This window comes from Lathamus discolor, chromosome 1 (genome assembly GCF_037157495.1).
Source record: "Lathamus discolor isolate bLatDis1 chromosome 1, bLatDis1.hap1, whole genome shotgun sequence".
Lineage (NCBI taxonomy): Eukaryota > Metazoa > Chordata > Aves > Psittaciformes > Psittacidae > Lathamus > Lathamus discolor.
The window spans coordinates 64,833,611-64,860,379 of NC_088884.1; the positions used below are offsets into that span (position 1 = coordinate 64,833,611).

The 26,769-nt window shown below is 41.6% G+C and overlaps 1 protein-coding gene across 2 annotated transcripts in view; it reads right to left on the minus strand.

Moving 5' to 3' along the window:
* TEAD4 (TEA domain transcription factor 4) overlaps positions 1-26,769 on the minus strand; it is a 40,481-nt gene that overhangs the window by 4,679 nt on the left and 9,033 nt on the right. The window contains exons 2-8 of one of the 2 annotated variants that reach the window (XM_065674921.1): positions 18,784-18,848; positions 17,782-17,844; positions 14,199-14,333; positions 12,685-12,728; positions 11,188-11,243; positions 10,300-10,430; positions 9,178-9,351 (exon numbers count right to left, since the gene is read on the minus strand). In XM_065674921.1, coding sequence (XP_065530993.1) covers positions 9,178-9,351; positions 10,300-10,430; positions 11,188-11,243; positions 12,685-12,728; positions 14,199-14,333; positions 17,782-17,844; positions 18,784-18,848 — 668 coding nt within the window. Of the gene's footprint in view, positions 1-9,177; positions 9,352-10,299; positions 10,431-11,187; positions 11,244-12,684; positions 12,729-14,198; positions 14,334-17,781; positions 17,845-18,783; positions 18,849-26,332; positions 26,361-26,769 lie in introns of those variants that run through there. The other variant, XM_065674931.1, reaches the window with a different exon arrangement.

A 26,769-nucleotide genomic window follows, 5' to 3' on the forward strand; every position in this document is an offset into this window, starting at 1 on the left:
CGTAAGCTCTTCACGGGTGTGCAGGAATGCCCAGCTCGGCTTCCTTGCTTTCAAAACTAAAACGTTAGCGCTTCTCTGTTCTCCCCAAGCCCAAGCGCTACCTTACATCCGCACAAAAGCGGAAAATGATCAGTTCCCGTAGGCTACTTCAGACTGTTTTATTCTTCCTGCTTAACTGAGGGAAACGGGAAACTGAAGAAAGTGTATGCCTGTTACTGTGGATACAGTGTGAATAGGACTATATTAGGTGCTATTGTTGCATGGTTTTCTTAGCCAATGTCAGTGAAGGTTTTTTATCCAAGATGTAGAGCAGCACTTAGGACAAGAAATGCCATACTTGGAACTGGACCGCCTCAATAATGAATCTCTCCTTTCTCTGCCACACAAAATAACTTGCCTCTTTGCCACAAGATAACACTGTTAGCCAATTTCTCATAAGTAGCAACTTCAAGAGGCTTAAGTCAAACTAGAAAGTTGCCGAAAAGGAAAGCTCACTTGAATCTCCACTAAGCTGCAGGGGCTGGAAGAGGTGAGAACACACACAAAAGTTGAGGGTACAAAGACTACCTATTTTGATAGCAACATGTACTCAGGTTGGCTTGCACCTCAAAGTTATAGTTTGGTAACACCAGGCTGGTCCTGACACCAAGAGGGAGCAGCAGTCTTACTGTCCCAGAGCAGTTTGTGCCTCCCCATTCCTCTCCTGTACTGACACAAATGTTTCCCTAGCTGTATAATAAGACTCCCGGAGGAATTGCTCAGCTAGTCCTCAGCATCAGTTCCCTGACCTGATTCAGAACCACTTGTGTGTTCAAGGAAGGATAGGTTAAAATAGGGAAAGCAGAAGGCAGGACTACTTCTTCTAGAGAATGCTGGGTTTGAGTAACTACAGCAGTAACTACTAGAAGCCATGCTTTGCTGTAATTCCTTTCAAATTAAAAGTGTTGCCCCTAGACAGCTAGGTTGGGCCATCTCCGTACCACAACACTCACCAGCAGCTCACATCAGACAACAGCGATGCCAAAAGCACTAGCAGGAGAAGCAGCCATGTAATAATCTGCAGTATTTCCATTCAATCCAGTTCCCATGGCTGTTAACTTGCCAATTCAGGTGTGTGGAGGTAGTAAAGGAAACAAACTATGTCCCCATTTATTTCAGAAAAATCTGTTCTTTTTCCACTTGGCACAACACTGGGACATTCCTGCCATTGTGAACACATATTTCCACATACAGAAAAACTACCATCTGCATTAGATAAATGATGCCACAGATAAATACCAATAAAATCCAATTACTATATTTTTTTTAAGTACAAACTCAGAAGCAAGTGAAAGGCAGATGTGGGATAGGTTTTTCATGAAGTACAATGGGCAATGTATCTCCTGGGGTATCAATCTCCTAGACTAGCAGCTATAGCATTCAGATAATCCTAGTAGGACAAAGATTCAATCTGGGCAAGATGACAGAATGCATCAACACTAGCACAATTCAGGATGGGCATAGAGCTTTCACTCTGCTCACACTGCTCTCAAAGGAGAGCATAACAGCATGGTATTTAAATACATCATCACGAATCACTCTTCAAAATGACTGTGTTGTTTTGTATAATTTCTACAAAAAATCCTTAAAAATTGGATCATCTTCATCAGAGATTATGGATGAAAGAAAGTCTATTTGTCAGACTGACTTGTTTTCTTCTGTATGACTCCCCCTTTTAAGTAGAATCCTTCCTTCTGAAGTAGTGGCAGATCTTCAGCCCTTGTCTGTATGTTTGGCTCTACATGTGTGATACATTCATACCAGTTTACACCAGCTGTGTATTTGTCTCTTTATGTTTTCCTAAATTTGCCATCTCCTGCATATTATATATGAGAGCATCCTCTGATTTATCAGGAGGCAAAGCAGTTTAGTGTCATGTTTGCTTCTCCTCAGAGGGTAGCTTCACAAAACAATTTAGCTGCATTGGTTCCTGACTTCTCTTAAAAATTTCTCCCGTTTTGCCCCCATAGTTTTCTGTCTCCTCACTGAGCTAAAACCAGGTTTGGGTGGATTTGGGTGTTAAAATATATCAGTAAAACTATTTGGATTTAAAGCTTCTTTAAAAATCATTTTACATCATTCACATTTGCACCACTGAGGTAGTGCTAACTTTTGCTCAAGACTTGGGAACAACAGCTGGAGGACGACTGGAAGCTTTTACGTTTTCATGACCACCTAAATTATTCTAATACAGTTTGTCTACATTGGAGTAGCGTATGTGGTCAAATCCAGGCTAGCTTTAACTTGGTAGCACAGGTAATAATAGCAACAAAGCACAGGCATTACAGACTTAATAGTAATTCAGGTTGCCAAGTGAATTATTTTGCTCCTAGAATCACAGAATAATTAGGATTGGAAAGGACCTTAAGATCATCCAGTTCCAACCCCCTGCCATGGGCAGGGACACTTCACACTAGACCATGTCGCCCAAGGCCCTGTCCAGCCTGGCCTTGAACACTGCCAGGGATGGAGCATTCACTTCATGCTGAAGTCCTCTGCAGTCAAATTTTCCCCGCTATAGTTAATGCAGCTACTTTGTACCACAAATGTACAAGTATTAGAGAGTAGCAATGCTACTCTTTACTGGTTTAAGTTTTTACTGAGTTACTGTAATTCTCATTTACATGTCAGTGCAATAAACTGTACTGTTTATTTGACCCATACTCTAGCTGTCTGAATAAAGGTTAATTCTTTCCCATCTCCAAAGAGGAAATAACTAGGAGTCCTTCATAATATTGTTCAGCTATTTACCTATTTACCTTGGGGATGATAAACAAAATGCATGGACCCAATTCCACTTTTACAAAGAACTTGGGTCACTGAGTAAAAAGAACAAAGGATCAAGACTGTAGAAGCTTGGTCAGACCACTGCTACATACACATAGCAGAAGCTCTCACTGCAGAACCAGACAAACATGTGCAGGGTGTCACTACTAAAGTTACGATTACAGTTCCCTAAAAACCAAATCACCAGTTAGGAGTAGAACTCTAATCTGTTAGATTTCCCTGCTATGAAGATTATTACCTTGAAGGGAGAGACAAAGCAGAAAACTTTGGAAGAACACTGTTATCTGCGATAGCCAAATTACCTTGTAAATGTCAACTGGACACTGAGGTAAATTGCTGATGGAAGCAGTTAAACTTCCCAGAACTGCAACAGGACACAATCATACTGCACATCATGAGGTCTGTAATGGTTAAAAGAGTTACTGCTTTTAACTTAACATCTAAAAATGCTACTGACTCCTTGTCTAGATTCTTAGGCGCTCCTCACAACACCTAGGCCATCAAAACTAGAAACCACATTGCTGCTTCAACAAAAAGACCCTTCCTTTCTTCGCTTTCAGTTTCCTTCTTTAAAGAAAACCTTGTGTCAAAGCACACCCAATCCTGGGGTGAGCACCTGAGGTGAGCAGAGAGAGGTCTGCTTTACTCTGTCCACTACATTCCATCCCTCAAAGATGTAAGAGAATAATAGGGACTATGACTTAAAGAAAATCCATCTTCCCAGCACTTAAGTAGGAAGGCTACTCCTCTTCACTTTATAGTCTGGGAACACATGAACCTGTTGAATACGTAACTGAATGTCATTCTGATTTGGAGACTACAACTTAGGTGCCTCAGCTAATCACTGGCAAATACATTGGTATGTTCAATAAAAAGTGAGATAACTCTTTAATATGCTCCTTACCCCAGCCTAGACTGCCAAAGGAGACATAGTCAGGATTTAGGAAAGTCCATAGCCAATGTACTGAGCCACTTTGTCCCCCAGGCTCCTACTAGCCACTCCTAGCAACAGGATGGGACTGCAGCAGGGGCAGCAGCAGCATTCAGCTGGTTGGGTGGTGTCCAGGATTCAAAAACAGCTGTTCTCCATCTCTTCGAGAGAAAGGTATAAGATCAAACAGATGAGGCATATTACAAGCTAACTCTGAGTTATGAGCCACCAACTGGACCATACTACTTTATCTGACAATGAGGGTCTTGCTTTCTGCTCAAGGAGTTCTAGATGTGAAAACCTGAGTATAAGAGCAATCTGATATGCCTGGGATGCATTTAACTTATTGTGCAAGCTCAGCACAGATTACATACTCGTCTATACCTTGCCTGACGACTTCCAGACATGCTGAAACTACAATCACTCAGGTATCTGTGATCTAGCATGTCTTGGAGAGCTACATATTGCATGCAAGAGGGCTGATCTGCTTGTTTTGGGGGAAACAGCTGAGAACTCCTCCTTTCCAAGGAAGTAAGCAGAGTTTTTAAATACTTATAAGACAAAATTTCTAGACAGAAGAGAAGGGATTTGATCAGGGAAGGGTAAGTAACCCGCAAGAAGCTAGTACTACTCTTTGGGTTTTTTTAAATCATATTGGTTATCTGAATCTCTTAACAGCTTTGCTGAAAACAGCTCTGCCGAGTTCGAGTGTTATCACTTAACTTCTCAACCCCAACAAAGAAACACACAAAAGTTGTCATTGTGCACTGTCCTAACCATATGTTAAGCCACAGTTTTGTCTGATCTCCGGTGGGAATGAGTTTTCATTCCTACTAGGATAAGTCTGTGAATCGAAATTTCTCTGAAATTCTTCACAGAGGGAAATGTGACCTTCGAGAATCAGTCTTCAGCTTATCTGAGGCTTTGAAAAGCAGTGATTGGTCAAGAGTCAAAATGGCATTAAGTGCCATAAGAAACCACAGCTTGCTGATATCTTGCACACAGGTCCTACATGGTTAACTGAAATGCATATGCTGAACAATTATTTCAAAACAGTCAAAAACTTGTGGCTCTGCAGCTTCAGCCTTCAAGAAATGGGGAAAGGCAGAGTTTCTAAGCTAGCCAAAGACAGCAGAAAGCCTTGCCAACAGTATGGGTAGCTGCAACTTAGCTAGCTCCCCCTCCCAGAATTGTGCTATTTTGACACTCAGCAGACAAATTTCCCACAGCAGTTCAGACTTTCAATCTGCTTTTTGCTGATGGCAATCTCTATACTGTTTAACACTGTGGCCAATAAATTTGGTGAAAGAAATGCCATTGACAGGGTTTGCTTCCATAAGGCAGCAACTGGTAGGAGGTTGTGCTGGTGACTGCAGGTGAAATTAATGGGCTGTCAGATCCATTCTCAGTAAAAATGTGCAGGAGTATAAAATCTCTGTTGCTAGCTGCCTCAGAAGGAGCGCCAAGGAAAAAATGGACATAGAGACCAAATTAAATCTCCTTGCTCTCCAAGCAGTTTCTGCCAGGACAGGATTGAAGGCAGGATGCCAAAGGGAATTTGCACTCCTGCTGTTTTGACTGAATTTGCTTGGGACAGAAGAACCCAAGCATAGGACAGCAGTCCCCATCCGACCCTTTCAGCCCCTTCCACAAAAGTATAATTCATTTACTGGAAAGAAAACAGTGATTTAACTGGTTCAGTTTGCCTGTCACCAAGGAGAAGAAATTAGTACATACATTCATCATTTGCAGGAAAGGTCCTGCAAATTCCCCTGATCCACCCCTCTGCAGATGAAGTACTACCTGACCTGAATTCCTGGTTTGCCATTTTCCTTCTGTCTTCTACTTAGAGTCTCAAAACTTCTGAAAGCTTTAAGATGCAAGTGCAACATTCTACTAATGTGCAAAGCCCTGAAAACACCACTTCCCCACACTATTAATAACGATGCATATAGGAGGAGTTCATGGGGAGAACCAAGTAACAGGTGGTAGAGATAATATTACACTGGAAAAGAGCAGAGCTGATACCGCCCATGTGTTGGGAGGCTAACATCTCATATTCATTGTTGTGTGCTAGAATGCACTTGGAGCACATAGAAATGTCACACAGATGTCATACGCAACCTGCCAATCCAAGTTCAGGAGTTAGTTCATTGTACTAAACTCCCAGTGCCAAAATCAAGGGAGAATTGCAAACACTGCTTATGTTTCAAACTGATCAACTTTTAGCTATTGTATAGATAATTTAAAGCGCCATTGAACAAACAGAAACATCTCTTTCTCAGTCACACTAGATCCTAAGTGCTATCAGTGATGTCAAGAAAACCCAACCCTGTTGTGTTGAGTTAGGTGTCTGGTGCACAAGAGATCATCTGGTATATTCAGTGCTTAGTGCAGTAATGGCAGGCTCCTGCCTCAGCTTCTTCAAGGCTAAAACTACATATAAACAAATCCAGTTTATTCAATTACTTGATTTTTTAAGTCTTTGTCACCTGCAAGCACCACTTCATAGAATCATAGAATCATAGAATCATAGAATAGTTAGGGTTGGAAAGGACCTCAAGATCATCTAGTTCCAACCCCCCTGCCATTGGCAGGGACACCTCACACTAAACCATCCCACACAAGGCTTCATCCAGCCTGGCCTTGAGCACCACCTTTGAAAACTCTATCATACCTTCAAGTCCTGAAACACCCATTCAGGTATTTAACTCTACTTACCAAGTTTAAGGGTTACTGTTAATTTATTTTTGGATAATACTTTTATCCTAAAAATCATGCTATAAATTCAACAGCATATTTGTATAGCTCTTTAGACACCAACACCTCTTCAGACTTCCAACAGTATATTTGTATAGCTGTCCAGATCAGTCAGGCAGCAAAATGAAAAAAACACCTTGCATATACCGTTACAAAGGTATGAAAATGCAGATGGGCATAAAAATCTCAGCTGAAATCTAGTTTTCCTGCGTTAAAACCGTTGAGTTTCTGGTTTTTTTAAATCACATTGCCTTATCTGTGGTGGAGGGGTTGCACTGCACACATCTATTGCAAGACACCAAACTCCAGAAGTCTCATGACATATGTAGCACAGTGCATGAACAGGTACAGCTCACGTGCTTTGTTTAAATGTAAGACTGCATTAACACAATATTTCAGGTATGTTAAATACAAAGTTTTGGGAAAAAAAAAAAAAAAAAGTTTTTCCTTTAAAAAGTCCAAATTTTCTGGAGCAAAAGTGTGTTTTGGGGTTTTTTTAACTGCTTTGGTTATATTGCCTTAGAGATCCTAGCTGAAATCTTGTTATAAGATTAATCTAAGTACTCATGTGAAACACAGCACAAGTCATAGAAGTGCCCCAATCCTTTCTTGTCTAGAATATGGCATCAGGACTGGTGTTTTTATCCCCTACTGCTGTCCACACTGAGAAACAAATATAAGACCCAACAATTCACTTCTTAAAAGCCTTAGAAGCTTCCATTCAATCAATGACTACGTATGCTTAGCTTAATTCTAAGCGACAGCCTGTAGTGTTTCCACCAATAAAACCTGATGTTAACTTCAGATGGGATTCAAAAATGCAAGGGTATAAAAAAAAAAAAAAGTAAAAATATTATTAAACCAAACCCAGAAGTATCACTTTCATTCTAAGCGTACAGGTGCAGAGCCACAGAACATCATATACATGTTAGAATAAAAGTGTTTCAACACCTATGTCACATCTCTTTATACAAGCCAAATTTCAGTGAGTTGATACCCTCTGAACAGCAGTCACCTCATGTGTGCCAGAAAGAGTCCAACTTCACGACATTCCACCATGTAAATCCTTCAGAAGCTTAACTTACATTGGTCTAACATTATGCATAGGCCACATTTACCCTTCTGATATTAAAAAACAAACACACACAATCCCCAAACCCAACCCCACAAGCACAGAAGAACACTAACAGTTTTTATCGATCACAATTTCATTATGATTTCCCTCTCCTTAAGTTAAGAAATCAAAAGTATTTTATTCTCTCCACCTAGCCTCTCCCTCTAAGCCCTTCTTTTTGGTTCCAGAAACTTCCAAAGTACTTCACAGTGATACCACACAGGAGCCAGTAGTCTTTACCTGACACGAAGAGTTTCCTGGGATCCCTCTCCCACAGCAGGAAGCAGCTCTTGCAACTCCTACTTTTCCAAGGACCATTCTTAGAAGCTATCCCTTCTTACTCTTTTTCCTTCTTTTTGTTGCATCAGCCTTCTGTTTCACTTTCCAAACAATTATTAGTACAGCAATCACTACCCAGATTTTGTCAAAGGATACCCTTCTCAACAAGATGCTTGTTGAGAAGAGCTGTCTCTCTCATATATATCTCTTCCACTTGGAACAGGCCTGGTCTTTTTGTTTTCACCTTCCCAAGCAAGGCTTTGTTGTACTCTAACATAGGCTAAACCTATGAGAGGCCAGCACAGTAGCACAGTCTGTGGCTAGTAAAATTACGTGTCTCCAAGAATCATCAGCAACTAACACTCAAAGCACCAGACATTTGAAAAGCAGACTCCCAGCCAACATTCTCTAACTCAGTTCTGAAAAGGCTAAGGTTTGGGACAGCTGGGAAGCTGCACCTCAAAATGCTTAAATTAACTCTTCCTTATCCTGAAAGCACCAGTGAAGAGGCTTTCTAGTGCCAGTTTGCATGAAGAGTATGAGATACGAGAGCTCATTTCTCATCATCTCGCACCTTACCTGGAGTTGAGTTATAAGTCGCAAACTCAGGGTGACAGGCTCCAAATCCCATTACGTGTTCCCGCAGCCATCTAGCATTCAACCCCAAGCTGCTATTATTTTTAATCTTGTCGTACCTATGATAATATTGATCGCCAGAACTACTTTGTTTGTACCCTGAAGCACAATAGCACAGTTTTTGCAAATTTCAGCTAACTCACAAAAATCTAAATTGAGTGAGTAGGCTTTTGCCAGGCTGCTTTCTGCCAATTTACCAAAAGTCATTTCAGGAATATATTATCAGTATAATCCAATTTCATCATATGTCTCATCTTTTGTCTGTCCTTGTGCCTGCAGTAAATATGCCTATATAAATGCTTGGATAACACAAAATACAGCTACTGAGATAAGAGAAGAGAGGGAAAAATGTTGTCTCTGACTGAGAAGTTACTCAACACAGAGAAGTGAATACAGCGTGAAAGACACATCTTGTCCCAGGCCAGAATGGGTGCCTTGTGGAGTCAGCGAAAGACCTCACTTATAGTTGCAGGCAGCTGTGCAGGCAACTTAATACAGTTGTGACTGTAATAACTTCCCTGCACAGGGAAAATTTTGGGAGGTGGCAGTCTTCTAACAGCTAGCGAGGCCACCACTTTTCAAGTGGGAACTTCACAGCAAATGGTTACTCTACAAAGGGTCCTTCCCTTACCCAGAATTTGACAAGGAAGAAGGCATTAGCTGGCCCCTTTTCAAAGAGCTCCTTCAGGCCCCCTTTTTTCTCAGGAAACTTGTCATAGATTTGCCGAATATCCACTGCCTCGAGGTAGGGGTCATTGTAGGTGGCACTTGACTGCCCAATGTGCACAAACAGGTGTTTGTTATACTGCAAGAAGAGGAAAAACATGAAATTACGAAATTGCTCAGTACATACTGAACTTTCATGGTTCTTCACAGAAGATTCCTGGAAATTCCTGAAGATTTGATAGCATTTTCTAAAAGAGCAGAAATATAAGCAGCAGTATTGCTGCTAATACCAGCTCATGCTGGTTTTTCTTTCCTATCAATGCATTCACACTCATTGCTTCTTTTGAAATATTTTTGCTCTTGTATTTGTTCCTAAACCATTGCCTCATGCTGCTGCTATATAGTCTGAAACAACCTGAGACACAGAACATTATCTGTCACAGGTTACCCAGTCTCAATGCTCCTGTCCTATGAAGAGCTGCCTGAAATCCCACGGCAAGGTACAGGGCAAATACTGTCATCTTTTCTGAACTTTCCTATCTCAGACAGAGGTAATGTAACTGGCGTATCACCACTGTACATCTCAAGATGCAGTATCAGAATGTTTAGTGACACTGCATCTTACTACCATTTTATAGATGACACCATGGAAACACACTAATGCAAATTCATCCCAGTTGCCCCCAAATTTAACTTCCCAGCACAACAGAGAAATACGTGGCTTCACGTGATCTTACCATCATCTGATTCTGAGTCTATCCTCCTAGGCTGAACAGCGCAGCTAGAATAGACAGGTAGGGGCTGTACCACTGTGTGGCACAACCTCAGTGCCTTGAGGTATGTGAACATCCATGATCCTGGAAAGGTAGGCCAGAAGCACATGGCACAGAACTGGCTATATCGCTATAGGCAATTCTATCCTCTAAGAGAAGGGTATCTTGTTTTTCCCAAAGAGTGCTTCTGTTCTCAGTAGAGCAATGAAGCAAGTATTCCCATACATATATAATAGTGTAACACATCCACAATGAACAGGAGCTACCTGAAGACCAAAAATTAATGAGGGGTGGAAGTCAGGTGTGTATCTTACTGTGTCTTGGTCTTGTTGTTGTTCCAAGAACGCAGAGAATTCTAACATCCAAAGTTTGGAGCTAGCAACCCTTCGTCCTTGCCAAGCTGGTGATGATGGGGAAGGCGAGAGGCCAGTGGAAGACTCAAACCCTAAGCACACAGGATTTATATAACAAAATTTAGAAAGAGAAAGCTTGGCAATATCTTTCCAGTCAGAACTGACTCACTACATTTTCTTATGCCTTCAGTCATCATGGACAAAGTATCATTCACAAGGTCTTCACTCTACCTGTTCTCTAAATGGCTTCTCAGTGACTCTCTGCTAAGACAGCACTGTCAAGAGCTGGCAATGTAAAAGGCAACCTACCCGGTTTTGACATCAGAGAAAACCATTCAGCAACTTCAAGAGGACCTAGACTGAGCCCTAAATAAGCAGTGAAATAAACTGCTTTAGTATCAGAATGAAGCATCACCATTAACATAACCGTTAACCTCTCAAAATGGGGAAACTGAGAAGGAAAGCACATTTGTTGTTCCACTTAATGAGAAATTAGAAAGGCAATCATGGAAAACAGTGTTTTAGTACATGCACAATGGTGGAAGAACTGTAGAGATATGTAAACTTTTCTTTTCTGCTGAGCCAGAAGAAATCCCAAACCAACCAGCCTAAACCAGGAAAAAACATTTTGTTTTTTTAATAAAGCAAAATTAAAAAGCTTGAGCTCTCTCAGTAAAAGCATAAGGACAGGTAATAAATACGGGGAGATATTATAAAAATTCATTTTGGCCTCACTGAAATGTTTCAGTAAGTTAAAATATTTTTTAATTAACTTCTAAACTTTAAGTGTTGGCTGTTCTTGAACTTGGAATTTAATTTCAAAACAAGGAACTACATTTCCTTACCTACCTGGTAATGGTAATGGAGGCTGTACAGCATAAGGTTGTTGAGAAAAAGGTTTCACACTACAGAAGTACACAAAGAGAGATGGTTAGCAAAAGAGAAAACAAGCAATTCTTGGCTAACCGTTTACATAGATCGTATCAAGTATTTCTCCTGAGAGAAAAAGTGGCATAAGCATCTTTAGGAAATTATCTTTCCTTGTGGTCAAGAAAGGGTCATGGAGAAAGACTCAAAAACCGTAAGAGACCAGGACCGGACAGAGTAAGATTTCCCTGCATGTGTTCAGTGGGCTCTCCCTACAGCCTTGTTATTCAGAGATCCTGTCAGCCTGGGAATACACTGGTGCAAATTGATTTATCCTTTCTTTCCAACCACAAATAGATTTAAATTTCTGCAAGTGGATATACCTCAGGGCTGGGTGCCTCTCAGACTTTCATGCCCAGATTCAGAGATGTTCAACACCCGTAAGTGAACCCAGCTTTCAAGACAGCTCAGCTCCATTTTAACAACACTGTAAGAAAAATCAGGATCTGGAGACATCATCTGACATCAGAGATGGAAGATTCTTCAGACTTCTTAAAGAACCTCTCACATTATGCTTCCTCGTTCACTTTCAAGCTAAAAGCATAAAATCTACTTTTTATTTCTTCTAGGATGGTTTACATTCTTTTACTAGCCATTTTTCCCCACAAGATATTTTAACAGTATCTGTTGCCACAAGCACTAGTAATAACACCACAAGACAGCAGGTACACACAGCTTGGGTGAAGAACATAAGCCTTTCCAGCTGCTTGTCCTTAGGTCGGCTTTAATTGCTCCTCTTAGGTTCTGTCATAAAAAGTGTGTCTCCATACAAAGCACAGAAGAACAATGGCAGAACTCTGACACAACTACACCCAGGGCCATCACTGGTGATGCCCATCACAGGGGTCATCTCTTTGATGTCAGTAATACAGTCAGAGGAGCAGAGCCAGTGCAAAGGCCCCTTCCAGGGCTGCCAAAGGAGAGCCATTAGCTCCGTTGTCCAGGTGTGAAACAAAATTAGTGAGCCAACCTGCGAGGCTTACAAACCAGTCACTAAAAACTGAGGGGGTTATTGCCTAGATGGTTTAGGACACATTAGTGAATGCAAGGGAAGAGCCTTTTGGGATTGCACAAGATTTCTTATGGGGACATTTATGGCTGCTTGAGTCATGGGACATATTAAAGAGGTGTAATTTGTGTTGAAAGTACCATATGAAGACACAAGGTTTTATCTAATTGAGATTCTCTTATGTCTCTCAGAGGCATCCCTGCCCATGGCAGAGGGGTTGGAACTAGATGATCTTAAGGTCCTTTCCAACCCTAACTATTCTATGCCTATAGGTCTCAAGTCTCAGATCCAGTCAAGAAATCTGTCTTAGCATTTTATAAATCTTGTAACAGCTAATTGGTGTTCCTCAGGAAGCATAGAGGAAGCAGTAGAAGCACATGCTTTGGATGTTCATATGAAAGAATACTCACTCTTGGGAAGATCCAGCTTGGCTTGGCAAAGCTCCTTGCCAAAACTGCAAGAGAAAACATATAGGCAAAAGTCACCACTCTTAGGACATGTTGTGCTGTAACCCCAGCTGGCAAGTAAGTACTACACAGCCACTCAACTCTCTCCCCTTCCTCCCCAGGGGGATGGGGAGAAGAATCAGAAAAAAGGTAAAAATCTTGGGTTGAAGTAAGAAAAGTTTAATTAAACTAAAGTAGTAAAGTACAAGATAATACTAATAATGAAAAGGGAAATAATAAAAAGTGAGAGTGAAAACAAACAGAAAACAAACCCACACAAACAAAAACCAAATCACAAGAGGGAAAAAAGAAAAAAAGGAAGAAAAAAAAAGGAAAAAAAACCCCAAAACCAAACAAACAATAGTGCTGCACCACACAATGGCTGACCAGCCACTGACTGACTGATACTCAACCAGTCCCTGAGCAGCAGTCAGTCCCTTCCGGTTAACTCCCCCCCAGGTTCTATACTGGGCATTACATGCTGTGTGTGGTATGGAACACCCCTTTGGCTAGTTTGGGTCAGGTGTCCTGTCTCTGCTTCCTCCTGGCTTCTTGTGCCCCTCCTCACTTGTAGAGCATGAGACTGAAAAGTCTTTGATCAGGGTAAGCATTACACAGCAACAACTAAAAACAGTGTGTTATCAGCATTGATCTCACGCTAAAGCTGAAACACAGCACTGCACCAGCTACTCGGAAGAAAATTAACCCTGTTATCAAGACAGGACATAAATTAAAAGCAAGACTTGCTTCTTTCTCAGGAAAGAAATTGCAAGCTCATGGAGTTTTAAAAATGTGACTGAATTTTATCTCTGCTTTCAATGTTCTCAGTTTCTTCCTTGTGGAGGTGCTGATTGGTCATAGTTTTCTTTCTACACACTACTATTAGTGACATACAAGCAACCGAACTAATAGTGGTTTTAATGCACCTTGTGCCTCTGTCTTCAAAGCTTTAATGATGCTCACCCTCTTAGAGGGACCATTTTCCCCAGGAGAGCTCCACATGAGTATTTTGGCAGAAATCAATGCTCAGCAAAAGCTCATTAGGCCCAGCTCCTAGGTTAAGGGATGCTGACAGGCCTCGTCTATTAAGGATTTTATGTAAGGGTCATCAATTTGTGATCTAAGCACTCGGGAGGAGCTTGGGAATGATAAAACTTGAGGAAGGGTCATGATGGCTCAAATGATTTTAATCCAACAAGATCCTGGACTAGGAAAGTGATACAGATACCTAAAGATATTTCAGGCAGCTGAAAACCTGAAGGATCTGATTGTTCTCTCACTTGCATATATAATGACACTATATTCAGTGGTAGCAAAGAATCAGACCCAAAATATTGAAGCCACGTGACAAATTTTTGCCATGTGCTTTGTGGCCTATTCTTTCTAATACTCTCAGGATTTTCATGAGCAGATGCCAACATCCTGTCAACTACTCAAGTGTCTTCAGCCCAACTCTGCTGAGACACTGATTCACTCACCCCAGAAACAGCAGGGTAGGCAGGTCGTGGGAGACCAGGCAAGGCCATTTTACTATGGAAGGCAGTTGCAGAGATAATCTGGGCAGATGACATTGTAGCCATACTCTGCATGGCTTTATCTTTAGCTGCCTGATCCTATGGGCAAGAGTAGAAAGAAAACAAAAGAAACCCAGAATTATTATAATGATAAAGAAATTGCCTGGTCTAATGCTGCATAACCAGGATTCTCATCAGCTTCTTTGCAGGGAACAAGCACTTGGGCAGCAGGCTTACCAATAACTGTCCTAAGAACTAAGTCTTTCACCCATTAGTATAGCTTCCGATGTGATTAACCACCCTTTCTGAAATGCTGGGATCACTGGTTTAGAGACTGCTAAGCATATATCCTTTCTGTCTGAAGGCTTTCAGCTGCAGAGCAGAAATGTTTTGTTAAGGAAAGTGCAACCCTAATTGACTCTTGTTTTTAATAATTGGTAAGAATACTCAAAGGGAAAGACTCTTGCTTAGCAAAAAAATCCTCTAAAACAACTTCACAAAAGGAGTTTGTCACCACCACTGCACACAGACTACCTGCTGTTTGGGACTACATTAGACTCAGGTAGAGTTGACCGTTTTATTTCCATCCATGGGGAAACAAAAAAACTTAATACACTCCCAGGGCACATATGCAAGGACATTCCACCTTGTAGTTTAACAGGGCTGTGGAACTCCACACATTTTTACAGGTAATGATGGAACAGCAACTAAGGGGTATGATGTATGTTTAAAACAAATAGCACCCTTAATTTCTTCTTCCAAGGAATAAATATACAAACAGAAGTGCTTCCCCACATTCTCCCTTTCCTCCTGCATCCCCTACAAATAATCTTCATCCTTCAAGCACTCCAGATTTATCTGTCACATTGTAATTATAATGGTGATGCCACAGATGAATTCATGGCTTAGAGAAACTGCTGAATGAGATAAGCTCTGGCTGTCTTCAGGGATTCTCACCTCCCAGTTGCATTCATTGAACTGCGGTAAGTTCTCACCCTTCCATCTCCATTCGTTCTAACCCCTCCACCTTCTGTAAGGTTTTCTGAAGTCCAGAGCCCAGTGATTCTGATGTGTCTAGCACAAAAACATTTGGAGGAGGCATAACTAAAGCTCCAGAATAAATGACAATGTTTAAGTGGAATGATCAGTAGGGGAACCTTACAAATCTTTTCCAGTCTGTGACTCCTGTTAGTACCATTTAAGTGAATGGAAAAGAAACATTTTGATTGCTGAGAAAGCACCCAAGATTCTCCAAAGCTATGAGAAAGTTTGTCAGAATGCAGTTTAAATGATGTTTTAGAGAACGATTTAAGGATTACCTACTACATTTTTAAAGGTAAGGATTCTTTTGGGTTTTGTTGGGTTTGGGTTTTTTCTTGACATTGCCATTTTCTTGCAGTTGCCATTGCAGAAAAAGATTTTTTTTTTCTCCCCTTACTTTCTCACTGGAAAAATCATGTTTGTCTGAGTCTATGGGGAAGAAGCATTTACCTGTGCAAGTATTAAAGCAGACAAAAAACTTTTACCAAACGTTTGCAATTTTATTTTTCTGAAAATGCAGAATATTAAGGATAATACTATCACCAACATTTCCCTCTTTTTCCTTAGTACACATGTTATCTGCCAGCCACCCAGGACATAGAAAACTACTGACTTCTGGGAACAGGCTTTTCTCCAAGCTTTATCTTGCCTTCCCACCTCTATATGTTATAGGCATATATATCTGTTAGAGGAGATATGCCAATTTGTCTGAAAATAGTCATATTATGATAACTGCTCTGAAAAGTCAGCATGTAGCTGCTCTGATCTCTAGGATATAAATATGAAAACATATACTTGCTATGGAAAATGAACAGTGGTAGTAGAACACACTGCTATCAGCAGGAACCTGGGAGAAAGGCAGCAGCTTTTGTGATTTCATTTACTTGCTCTATGAAAATGACTAGCAAAAGCAAAGAAGTAAATGAGTTGAATCAGTGCTATAGACTTGCCTCTGCAGGCAGAAAGGAACAGTCTGGTACTGGGGAATGGTTCACTGCAGGCAGCTGGGCAGAGCTCACAGCATGGCCTGGGGTGGTGTAAAAGGAGAACAACCAATGGCTCCATAGAGCTCCCTGAGACACCTTCATTCCCGGAGAACAAAAACAGCCAGCTCCTGTGTGCTAAGTGGAAACAGGCTCGGCTGACTGGCTTTTCAATCATGCCAAATCCCAGAGCTGTGACATGCAAAGAATGGAATCAAAGTTACAGATTTAAGTAGCAGTAAATCTTTTAACACCCCGGGCAGTTGTTGTTTCCTACTTGCTCTAACTCGCCTCTCAAGCAAGCCTCCACCTGAATTGACCACTTAACAGCACCACAGGTTTCAGGCTTAGGCAGCCCTACCTAGAAGCACAATTAGATAGTTGTAATTTGTGGCTCCTTCTCTTTATCAGAACAACTGGAAACACAACAGGCTAATGACAGACACAACACCATTTTCTAAAATGGAGCTGGGGATGGGATGTGGAGGGTGCAGTCATGACTTAGACGTAATCACTAGTTGCAACAGAGATGCATGAACTTCAGCACTGGTCAATACTGAGTGCTAACAGTTCACTCACAGACAGTCCACTTCTCTTACTGCTCAGCCAGCAAAGAGGAAGCACACATACTAACAGCCATCCACTCAACAGTTAGGAATGGACTGGGCTGTCAAGATCCTCACCATCACCATCACCTGAAGCACGAAGCAAGCACACTTCTTTCTAGATCATTTATTACCATAGCAAATCAGGAAGGTCAGCACACACCTTCCTTCTCTGTCTGTTTCAGTAATACATAACAAGGACCAGGCCTCAAATGCTCAAGCCCTTTCTGAATGGCTCATATTCTAACAGGGGACACCCTCTTGTGCAGTTGTCATCCATAAACTCAACCTTCTTGATATTTCTTGCAATTCAGTCTGAGAACATAAACCATCTCCCTGCTTCAAACCAGTGTAAATAAATGTCAAGAGACATCAGTTCATTACTGTGATCTCGGAGCTCTTCCTATAGAAAGGAAAACACAGATTTGCTCAAACTAGTAGTCAACCAAATTTTCTATCTCATTAGCCCAGGTCTCTACAAATTAGGTCTGGATTAATCAAGGGGCAAAGTCTATTCAGCTGGCACCATTTTACCCGAGAAGAAGCCAAATGGCTTTATTGTTTCCTCTTAATGTTTATGCCAACTAGGAACACTTTCTCACAGACAACTCCACATCACTGCCACTAGTAGAGGTGGAACTAGCACTGTAGTGACTGTAAGGTTACCTTTTCCCAGGGCTGCCACAACACCAGGGACTGATTACTGGTCAGCATTTGTAACAACAAACTCTTTCTTCTCAGGTGAACACTCTTAGCATACTCCCAAATCTAAGGGTCTTTCAGACTTGGAAGACAGCAGCTTACTACAACTCAGTAGTTAATCTCACCCTTTCTTAAGGCTATTCAAAAAGGGAATGGATGAGGAAAGAATAGCTGACTCAGGGGGCTTGGTGGTATGTTAAAGGACACCCATCATACCTTGAGCTTGGCTTGGATCTCTCTAGCTTTCCGCCTTGCCAGGACCTGGATGTGACTAGATACCTGCATTGAAAAGACAAAAATCCATCTTCATTTCAGAGGAGTACTTGGTAGCTGCTTGCAGAAGTAAACATACTTTAGGCACCCTGTGCAATAGGGAGCTATTCAGGACTGGGGGGAGAGGGAGTTGGAGAGAGCAATGAGATGCTTTTCTAAATATAACTTAAGTGAAATGAAATGAGGTGGGGGACCAGCAAAGGTCTCATTTAAGACATTTTCCAATTCATTGGCTTTATCAAGTCAGAGACCTCACCTAAAACTGAAGAGCCCATCCTTAAATCGAGGGACTGACAGTTCTGATCTCTCTGCTCCCCATCTTAGCCTCTTCTTGAGAGAAGGGAAAACCATGTTCTATATCCCCTTCTATATCCCCCTGCCATTATATAATGACTTTCAGAACTTCCCCATATCTAATGTGGGCAAAAACGCATGACAAAATAATTTAGGTTGGAAGGAATTTCTGGATGTCATTCACGGACCCCCTGCCCAAAGCAGGTCTAGGTCGCTCTGTGCTTTGTCCAGCATAGCCTGGACTATCATTCCCAAATTAAAAAGATTCCTTTCGCATCCCATGCCCTGGGTACTTTCAAAATCACCACAGCTGTCCATCTATTTGGGCGGAACAAGATTCTTCATATAGAGGACTACCGAGGTTCACTGAAAAATTCATTAGTAAACCAAGCAAATGAAATCACACACCATTTAACAGCAGAAAAAATTCTCCCTCGGTGTGGTTGGGAGACAGGGGCATTACAATCCTACTGTAAAATGCCTGAGCTGGCTCTTCCCGCCATTCTTATTAACCAGCGCAGCACAAGCACCTCTTTCCAGCAATGCCAGAAGGTAATAACAAGTGAACAGCAAGGTATTTGTTCTCGTAAGCCCTCATCATGTCTAGTGGTCCCAGAAAACTAATGTTTACAGGGAAAACTTCACGCTTACCTGTTTCCTTGTGCGTGTTTTCCCTGTTCTCAGTTTAATATAGCGGGCAATCAGCTCATTTCGGCCTGGAACAGAGAAATAATGCAAATACAAGTTTAGAAAGCTATGACCTCTGGGAAAGATGCATTAGGGAATTAGCTGTCTATAGACATCAGCAGGAGGGTGATACTCCTGTCACACTATTTTCTGTTTTCGAAAAGGACTCATTAGTTCACATGGTCTGCGTTTTAGGAGCAGAACCTTGGACTGCAAATTCTATTTCCCAGCTTGCACCTGTATAGCTTAAAATTATCAATAAAAAGGAGAACCATGTGCTTTGCTTAATAATTATATTTCCATAGTGTGTAGAATCTGTAAACATGGATCAAAATTGCCAGTTCAAAGGAGAAAAAGGAAAGCCACTCACCCTAGAACATTCAGAACAGGAAAAAGGAAGATCCAGGAAATAACAGGCCAGTCAGCCTCACCTCAGTCCCTGGGAGGTAATGGAACATGTAATCCTGGGAATCATTTCCGGATACATGAAGGACAAGAAAGCAATTGGAAGTGGTCCACAGAGATTTACAAACTGGAAATCGTACTTAACCGACCTGGTAGTTTCTGCAGTGAGGTGGATGAGTACAGAGCTGTATATATTGTGACTCTAGTTAGGCTTTTGACTTTGCTTTCCATAATATCCTCATAGGCAACGCTGACAAAGTAAGGGCTAGCTAAGCGGACAAGCAGGCGTATTGAAAATTGACTCAGTGGATGGGGTCCTGGTTGAGAACAAGCAGACAGGGAGGCAGCAATGCACATGAAAGCAAAGAAGACCAACATCGTCTCAGGTTATTGCCAACAGGTCAAGGGAGGTGATCCTTCATCTCTACTCAGCACTGCTGAGGCAGTATCTGGAGTACTGTGTCCAGTTCTGGGCTCCTCAGCACAAGAAAGATGTGGAAATACTGGAGTGAGTCCAGCAAAAGGTCCACAAAAATTATTAAGAGACAGGAGAAACCCTTATACGAGTAGAAGCTGAGAGAGCTGAGACTGTTCAGCCTGGAGAAGACTCAGTGGGAGTTTTTAATCTCTGCATATAAATACCTAATGAGAGGCAATGAAGAAGAGAAAACAAGCCTCCTCTCGACAGTGCCAAGTGATAGGACAAGAAACAAATGGGTACAAACTGAAAGACATGTAATTCCATCTGAAAACAAAGCAGAAGAGAGAGAAAACAATTTTTTTTTGCTGGAAAGGTGGTCAAATACTGGTACAGGCTGCCCAGAGAGGTTGTAGAGTTTCCATCCTTGGAGAATACTCAGAACCTGACCGGATACAATCCTGAGCAACCTGCTGTAGCTGGCATTGCTTGAGCAATAGGGCCAGACTAGATAATTTGAAGATATCCCTTCCAACCTAAATGACTCTGTCATTCTGTGAACTCGTACAAGAAAATGAACAAAAATGAGGAAGTACATGGAAACAGCTACACAGAACTTATCAGTGTGACATGATACGGGAAATGAAGACAAGTAGCTTTATGTTCGATGTGAGAGGAGAGGCCAATGCAGAGATGCAAAGAGAAGATGGTCACGGCAGGAAGAACTTCTTTACTGTAAGAGTGACAAAGCACTGGAACAGGTTGCCCAGGGGGGTTGTGGAGTCTCCTACACTGGAGATATTCAAGGCCCGCCTGGACAAGTTCCTGTGTGATGCACTGTAGGTTACCCTGCTCTTGCGGGGGGGTTGGACTAGATGATCTTTTGAGGTCCCTTCCAACCCTTGGGATTCTGTGATTCTGTGACAGATGAAGGAAAAAGGTGTTAAGAACAACATGAATTAAATGGGTAAAAAAACCTGAAGCTACAAGGTCACTGGTACAGAATTTTAAATTGCTTGGAACGAAAGCAGAAGAAAACTGCAGAAGACTCAGGTCCAGGATTTTAAAAAAACAATAATAATATCAGGAAAAGAAGCAGAAAAGGCTGAACTACCAACAACTTTAGCAGTGAATAGGAGAAGCGAGCTTAGATCTGATTGACAGCTAGCACCACAGAACTGTTTGAGTGGACACCAAGGCATGAGGCATGCTATACAGGTTGCATACACTGGCTCCCATATATCAAATCTAAGACACACAGATTTTGTTCTTCTCCTGGAGATGAAGGAATAAAGAGCAAAACCAGAAAAGCAGCAGCTACACATCTGAACGCTAGGCTGATTCAAGGCAGAAACCATGATAGAAAGAACAGTCCCAGCAAAATAAAACATTTGTGGTGACCACACTAGTAGCGATACAGAACCTTTATAAAAAGTTGGGAGTGGGAAGTGCAAGGCTGTGAGACATCTTATATGGCTGCAAATGTTTGAGGAATTAAGTCAGAATAAACTGAAAAGCAATGCCACAGCTCTTATGAAGTTTATTTCTAACAAAATTGTAATATCCCAATTATTTTCTGTGGAGTATTTATGGGCTGTATTAAGAACTTGTGTATTAGGGCATTACAGACATCAAAAATGCAAGCAGTGAAAATAGATGCGAAATTTATTCCACTAGTTTAATATTCTGTGAAAAGGTTGACACTTGTTTGTAGTTTAAAACCCCTGTACAACCCAATCCTCAAAAAAGCTGGATGCAATGAAAGACTGTGCTAGAAACTGAACACCCAACCCTTTAGGGAAGGACTGGCAAAGCTACTAATTCCATCTATTTCTGAAACAGAAGAATGTAAATGTCAATGACCAGATTTAGTTCATATTCATGAAACAAAACCAAAGCTTGCACAGGGATAGGAAAGCATTTTACATTTACAGATCTTAATCTTTTCCTAATACTGTCATTACAGAAGCTCTCCTCATTCCCCTGGGAGAAGAGATCAGGCCTGTAGCTGAGAAAACAGCTCCAGCTTCTCTATACACAAATTAGGAAACACACTGTGCCAGAAACACAATGCCCCGCACGTAACCACTGACCTCTTCAGTTACACAGTTTCAGCATTAGCACAGTGACATGCCCAGGGGTGCTTGATGAGAGTAGATGCCGTCATGCTACCTTCTTCCTGTCTGCTTTTCCAACCCATGCAACCATTATTACAAAGCCGACACCAATTCCTAGCAGCGCATACACACACCACATGAAAATTTATACACACCACATGGACCCTCTGAGGGGCAAAGGGAATGAGTTAGTGGAAGCAAGAGTCAAAACTAGCCTTGAGAAGTGGATGTGGCGAGTTTCAGGCAAACTTTTAAAGGGTGCATATTGGGATATACTGACAATTTGAACACATGGAAGTTCTCAAAACACTGTCTCAACTAGGGATCATCCTTGCAAAACGAATTACAACGGATTCCCAAACAGATAATACATGTTATAGAGCAAGTTTTGCTTTGTTCTGATTCCACGGAAGTCAAGAAATTATACAGACTGAATAGTCCAACAGAGCACTCTTCTGCTTCAGCAGCAGAAGGCTGCAGGAGTAATCCATGAAACAGGATGCCATGAACAGCCCTGTGCCAGCTACGGTCAGTTCCAGCCATCTCCAAAACGCATGAAAACAACGACTCATCGAAACCATTGACCCAGTCAGAGAAGCACAAGCTACCCCTATTCAAATAAATAACTAAATAAATAAATAGTATTTTGGAAAGGGCAATAGCCCCTAGGGGCAGGAGACACACAGAGAGACACACAAAAGGAACTACAAAAGGACACATACGCGGATGCACAGAAAAGAGAAATGCAAGACATGTAAAAAGACACATTTGCACAAAACGAAGGAGAAAAGGAGACACATGGCAGGGGACATGGCTGGAAAGGTGCTCTTGAAAAGAGGTGCTCCATGGCAGAAGAAGTACACTTTGAGGCAACTGCAGCCCATGGAAGACACATGGCAGAGCAGGGACAACCCCGAAAGGCCTGGAGCCCATTGAGAACTCACATAGGAGCAGAGTAGCCACAAGAAACAAGGAGCACCAGAGAAAACAAAACAAAAACCAAAAAAAAGGACAACATATCCCCCCCCCCCAAAAAAAAAAAAAAACCACACAAAACAACAACAAAAAAAAACCAACAAACTAAAAAGCAAGGGGTAGCAGAAAGAAACCTTTACACCTTTACACACCCCCAACCTCCTGCACCATGCGGCACCTGAAAGGAGTTAGGAGGATCTGAGTATTACAGAGAATAAAACAAGGGAAGCTGAGACCAGGCAGTTGGGAGGAGAGGCAGTAAACTGTAGACAGCTTGGGAAAGTGAGAGGTGTTTCCCTAAGCGTGCATTTAACTGTTTGTCTTTGACAACATCAGCAAAAATTCCAATGCTATCTCAGGCAATGCACTTCACTGGAGAAGACTAGAGGGAGGGGAGACTGTTGTGCAAATTGTACGTATTAGAAGCTGGTATAGAAATACTCTAGAGAGAAATTCTCTAGAGTGTTCAAATGTGGATCCTCAAAATGTCCAGCTTTAGAACTCACTTCCCACTTGCCTCCACCTCTCATACAGCTTCCTTCTTCCAGAAGCATGTCCCCACAGAGCCAGGGGAAAAACAAGGTGGCAGGGCATATTAATAGAGTAATTATATTAATAGAGACACTAGTAGCAAAAAACCAAAAAAACACCAGATCACTCTACAAAGACATTAGCATCACAGGAATTATTAAATATAGATCTATACAAACTGCCAAGCCAAATAAACTGCAGCAAGAATGTGTTAAATTACCAGGAACCAAAACTGCAAGAGAAACAAGTCCTAAACGTCTTTTGGTTTCCTTATCAAGAGTTAGATGTAAGCAGGTGTTACACAGATAGAAGCCTGTAGGTTCACAACCTCTGGAAAGCACTTTCTTTGTCTCCCAACCCTGGCTGCAGGGTCAGCAGAGACCAGCACACTCCTCATTTGGCTGGAACAGGCAGAGCTGTCATAAACTGTCAGATGGTTCATTTTTTAGAGCTATGTAAAGTGTCCCTCGGTAATCTGATCATATGTTGTATTCTTAGAATAACTCCCGCTGAGCCTTGCCACGGTCACCAGAACCTGCCAACAGTTGTGCCCCCTCTGTCAAAACCGCGCATTGGGTTTCATGAAGCTCTAGCCAACATACCAACTGCAGCACAGCACCTTTATCCTCCCTGCAGCCTTCCCCTTGGAAACATGGCATGAAAAAGGAGTAAAGAGATACTTGCGTGTTCTTTAACTCTCACTCCTAACAGATACATTTCAAAGGGCATCAGTTTAGCTCCTACTCCATCTTACACTGAATTGCAAAACTTTGCATTCGGTTACCCAGGAAGGTGTTGCTAAGAGAAGTGAATCAAGAGGTTTTTTGATGCTCCATTCTACACCCGTGCACCTTTCCATATAAGAGAAGTGTCTGCCTGTAAGGAAGGAGGACAATCAAGGGAATCCCAGAGCCATAGAAAGAATTTCCCAAAATGCTTTCTCACTGTGAGCTTTGTGCTCACTTTCTGTTAGTAGAGGTATATTACTGCTTGTGCGAGAGGCTTGTCTGGGGCTTGAAGAGATAAAGCATATCTAAGCCCAAGACTTCTTTGCACACCTGCTGCCAAACAAAACAGAACCAGCAAAAGCCTCTCTTCTGTGATGGGTGACAGAGCAAAGAACTCAATGATTTCTGCAAAATCCTTCCAGTGAGAAACTGCATGAAAGTATCTGCTTCTTTGCAGCAATACCTTTTCTGTACCCAAAGCAGACATATGCACCTACATGTGAAACACAGCAAAGATATGAGAACTACAGAAGGAACTATCCAGCTGTATTCAACGAAAGGCCAGTGAAAGCAAGGTCAAGGAAGACATCTAAACTATCATTTCAATTTCTTTATGTCACCCAATGATAACCCCTGGGGCACAGCTATTTGCTAAACTTGCTAAGCATTTAGTTAACTGTTGATCACAATTAACACAAACATAATGAACTGTGTGCATCAGGCAGCATGACAAATAAATTTAGACACAGGAGGGAATTGAAGGACACCTCAGCAGTCCACCAAACATCAATGTTTCTCTATGCATACAAAGCAAAACTAACTGCCGAGCAAGCCTTACTAGAATAACATTTAAGGCAAAAGCAGTGTGTGTTATGTTTACATGCACATATGGGATTAACTGCTCTGGGGTCTGCTCCAATCCATACCTACCTGCACAGCCTCACTTTCCACCTCCACTTAACACTGCTTCCTCCTCCCAGCTACACTAAATGCCTTCCCAGGCATTACCCATGCCAGAAGGTGCATGTGAAAAGAAGCCCCACATTTTTTTCTTTCTGATGGCTAATCCCATCTTCTCATCAAGATTCACGGACACTGAAGTCTTACTGATATAATCTGTAATACCTGTTTTAACACTATCTTTATGAGACTTTCCCTTCATCACAAACTGTCTTTTCTAGCTGTCTGCTAGCTTCTCAGTTTTCCAACCCAGCTTTTTCAAGAGAAGAGAAAATGCCATACATGACCTTTCCTTCTTTGGCCTCAGTTTCCCTCATCCTGTCCTATCTTCCTTGACTTTTGTCAATCATTAATGTAGCACATTTTTTGATTATTAGCATGCTTGCTTTCAACCTTAAAATCTCTTTTGCAGGAAACCTGTTTGTGAAGTTTTATACTTTGGCCTCTATCTCTGTGATGGGTCCTTCTCCCCTGTTTTCTGAGTTTTGTCTTGGTATACAACTTACATAATACAGTGATGATGTTCAGCACCAAAAGCTACTTTTACTAATAATTCTGCTACCAGAGCTGAGGCTGTCATCAATAAAAATTCTGCAATAAACATCTCCCTGTTTATCCCTATCTTTCCACCCCTCCTTGGGACCCTCCACCCTCACTCCCTCACCATTAATCTCTAAACTCTGTAGTTTGCTCTTCACTGCTCTTCAGCCTTTGTTGGTACCTATAAATTAAACATACAGAGCAAGTAATACAGCATGGTGTATTGTTTTTCCCATTTATCTGGACTGCAGCTGTGGTAAATGCCTGTGGGAAGTAGCCCCAACAGCAGTCTCGAGAGCAGCATATTTATTTACACTTAGGAGCTGGAGACAACTTCTTAAGTGACATACTAAAAATTACAAAGTTCACTCTAACCAAGCTCCTTTTGAGGCTTTTTTCAACTACCTGTATTTTTATTCCCAACTTCTACACTGAATCCAGAGAACTGTATTCAGAAGGCAATAAAAGAACTTAATACATCACTATGACCATCATACTGGGATCACATCCCATGAAAGATGGGAAAGATAGAAAAACAGCACATTTTATTGCACTAACCTATCCTATGAAAGCATCTCTCCCTCCAGCAATGCAAAACTGCAGTATATTCAGCTGTGAGAAGAAAGTTTCTTCCCTGATCATTGAATTTGCTCAGTGTTAACCTTCCCCAAGAAGGTTCCCTGAGCTCATGCAGTCCCAACAATAAGGGATTTTGAGATGAAGACTCCAAGAAAGCTGAAACAGTACTTCTGAAAAACAGTATCAAAACAATCAGATCCCTGAAAACACAATACTGAAGTGATTAGCACCACTACATTGTCAGCTCTTCCCCTACATACCTGTTTTCACCATTTGACTGTGCAAGTGCTGAGCTCCTTCCTCTTCTGAAATGACAAAAGTTGAAACTCTTATTTGCTGGGCACAATGTGCCGCTCAACCACCTCACATGGGGAAATGGAAGTCTGGTGATCAGTCTGTCTGAGGTCATAAACTCAGTTGTCTCATTCACTAACTGGTCTAAATACTGACACCCCACCTAGTGTAAAAAGGCCTTTTGCTGGGAAGGTTAGTGGTTGATCCTTTTCCACTCTATAACCTAAAATTCACAGCTAGAAACCCAAGAAGTGCTATTCCCATTTAGAAACTGATGGTTTGTGATGGCCATTTGGATACTTTATGCAAGGTACATGACTGGGGGATAATAATTACAGATGCTGCAGGTTTTGGGAAGCTCCTTCCTTATGCCAAAGAAAGAGTGGAGATAAATGAAAAGTTA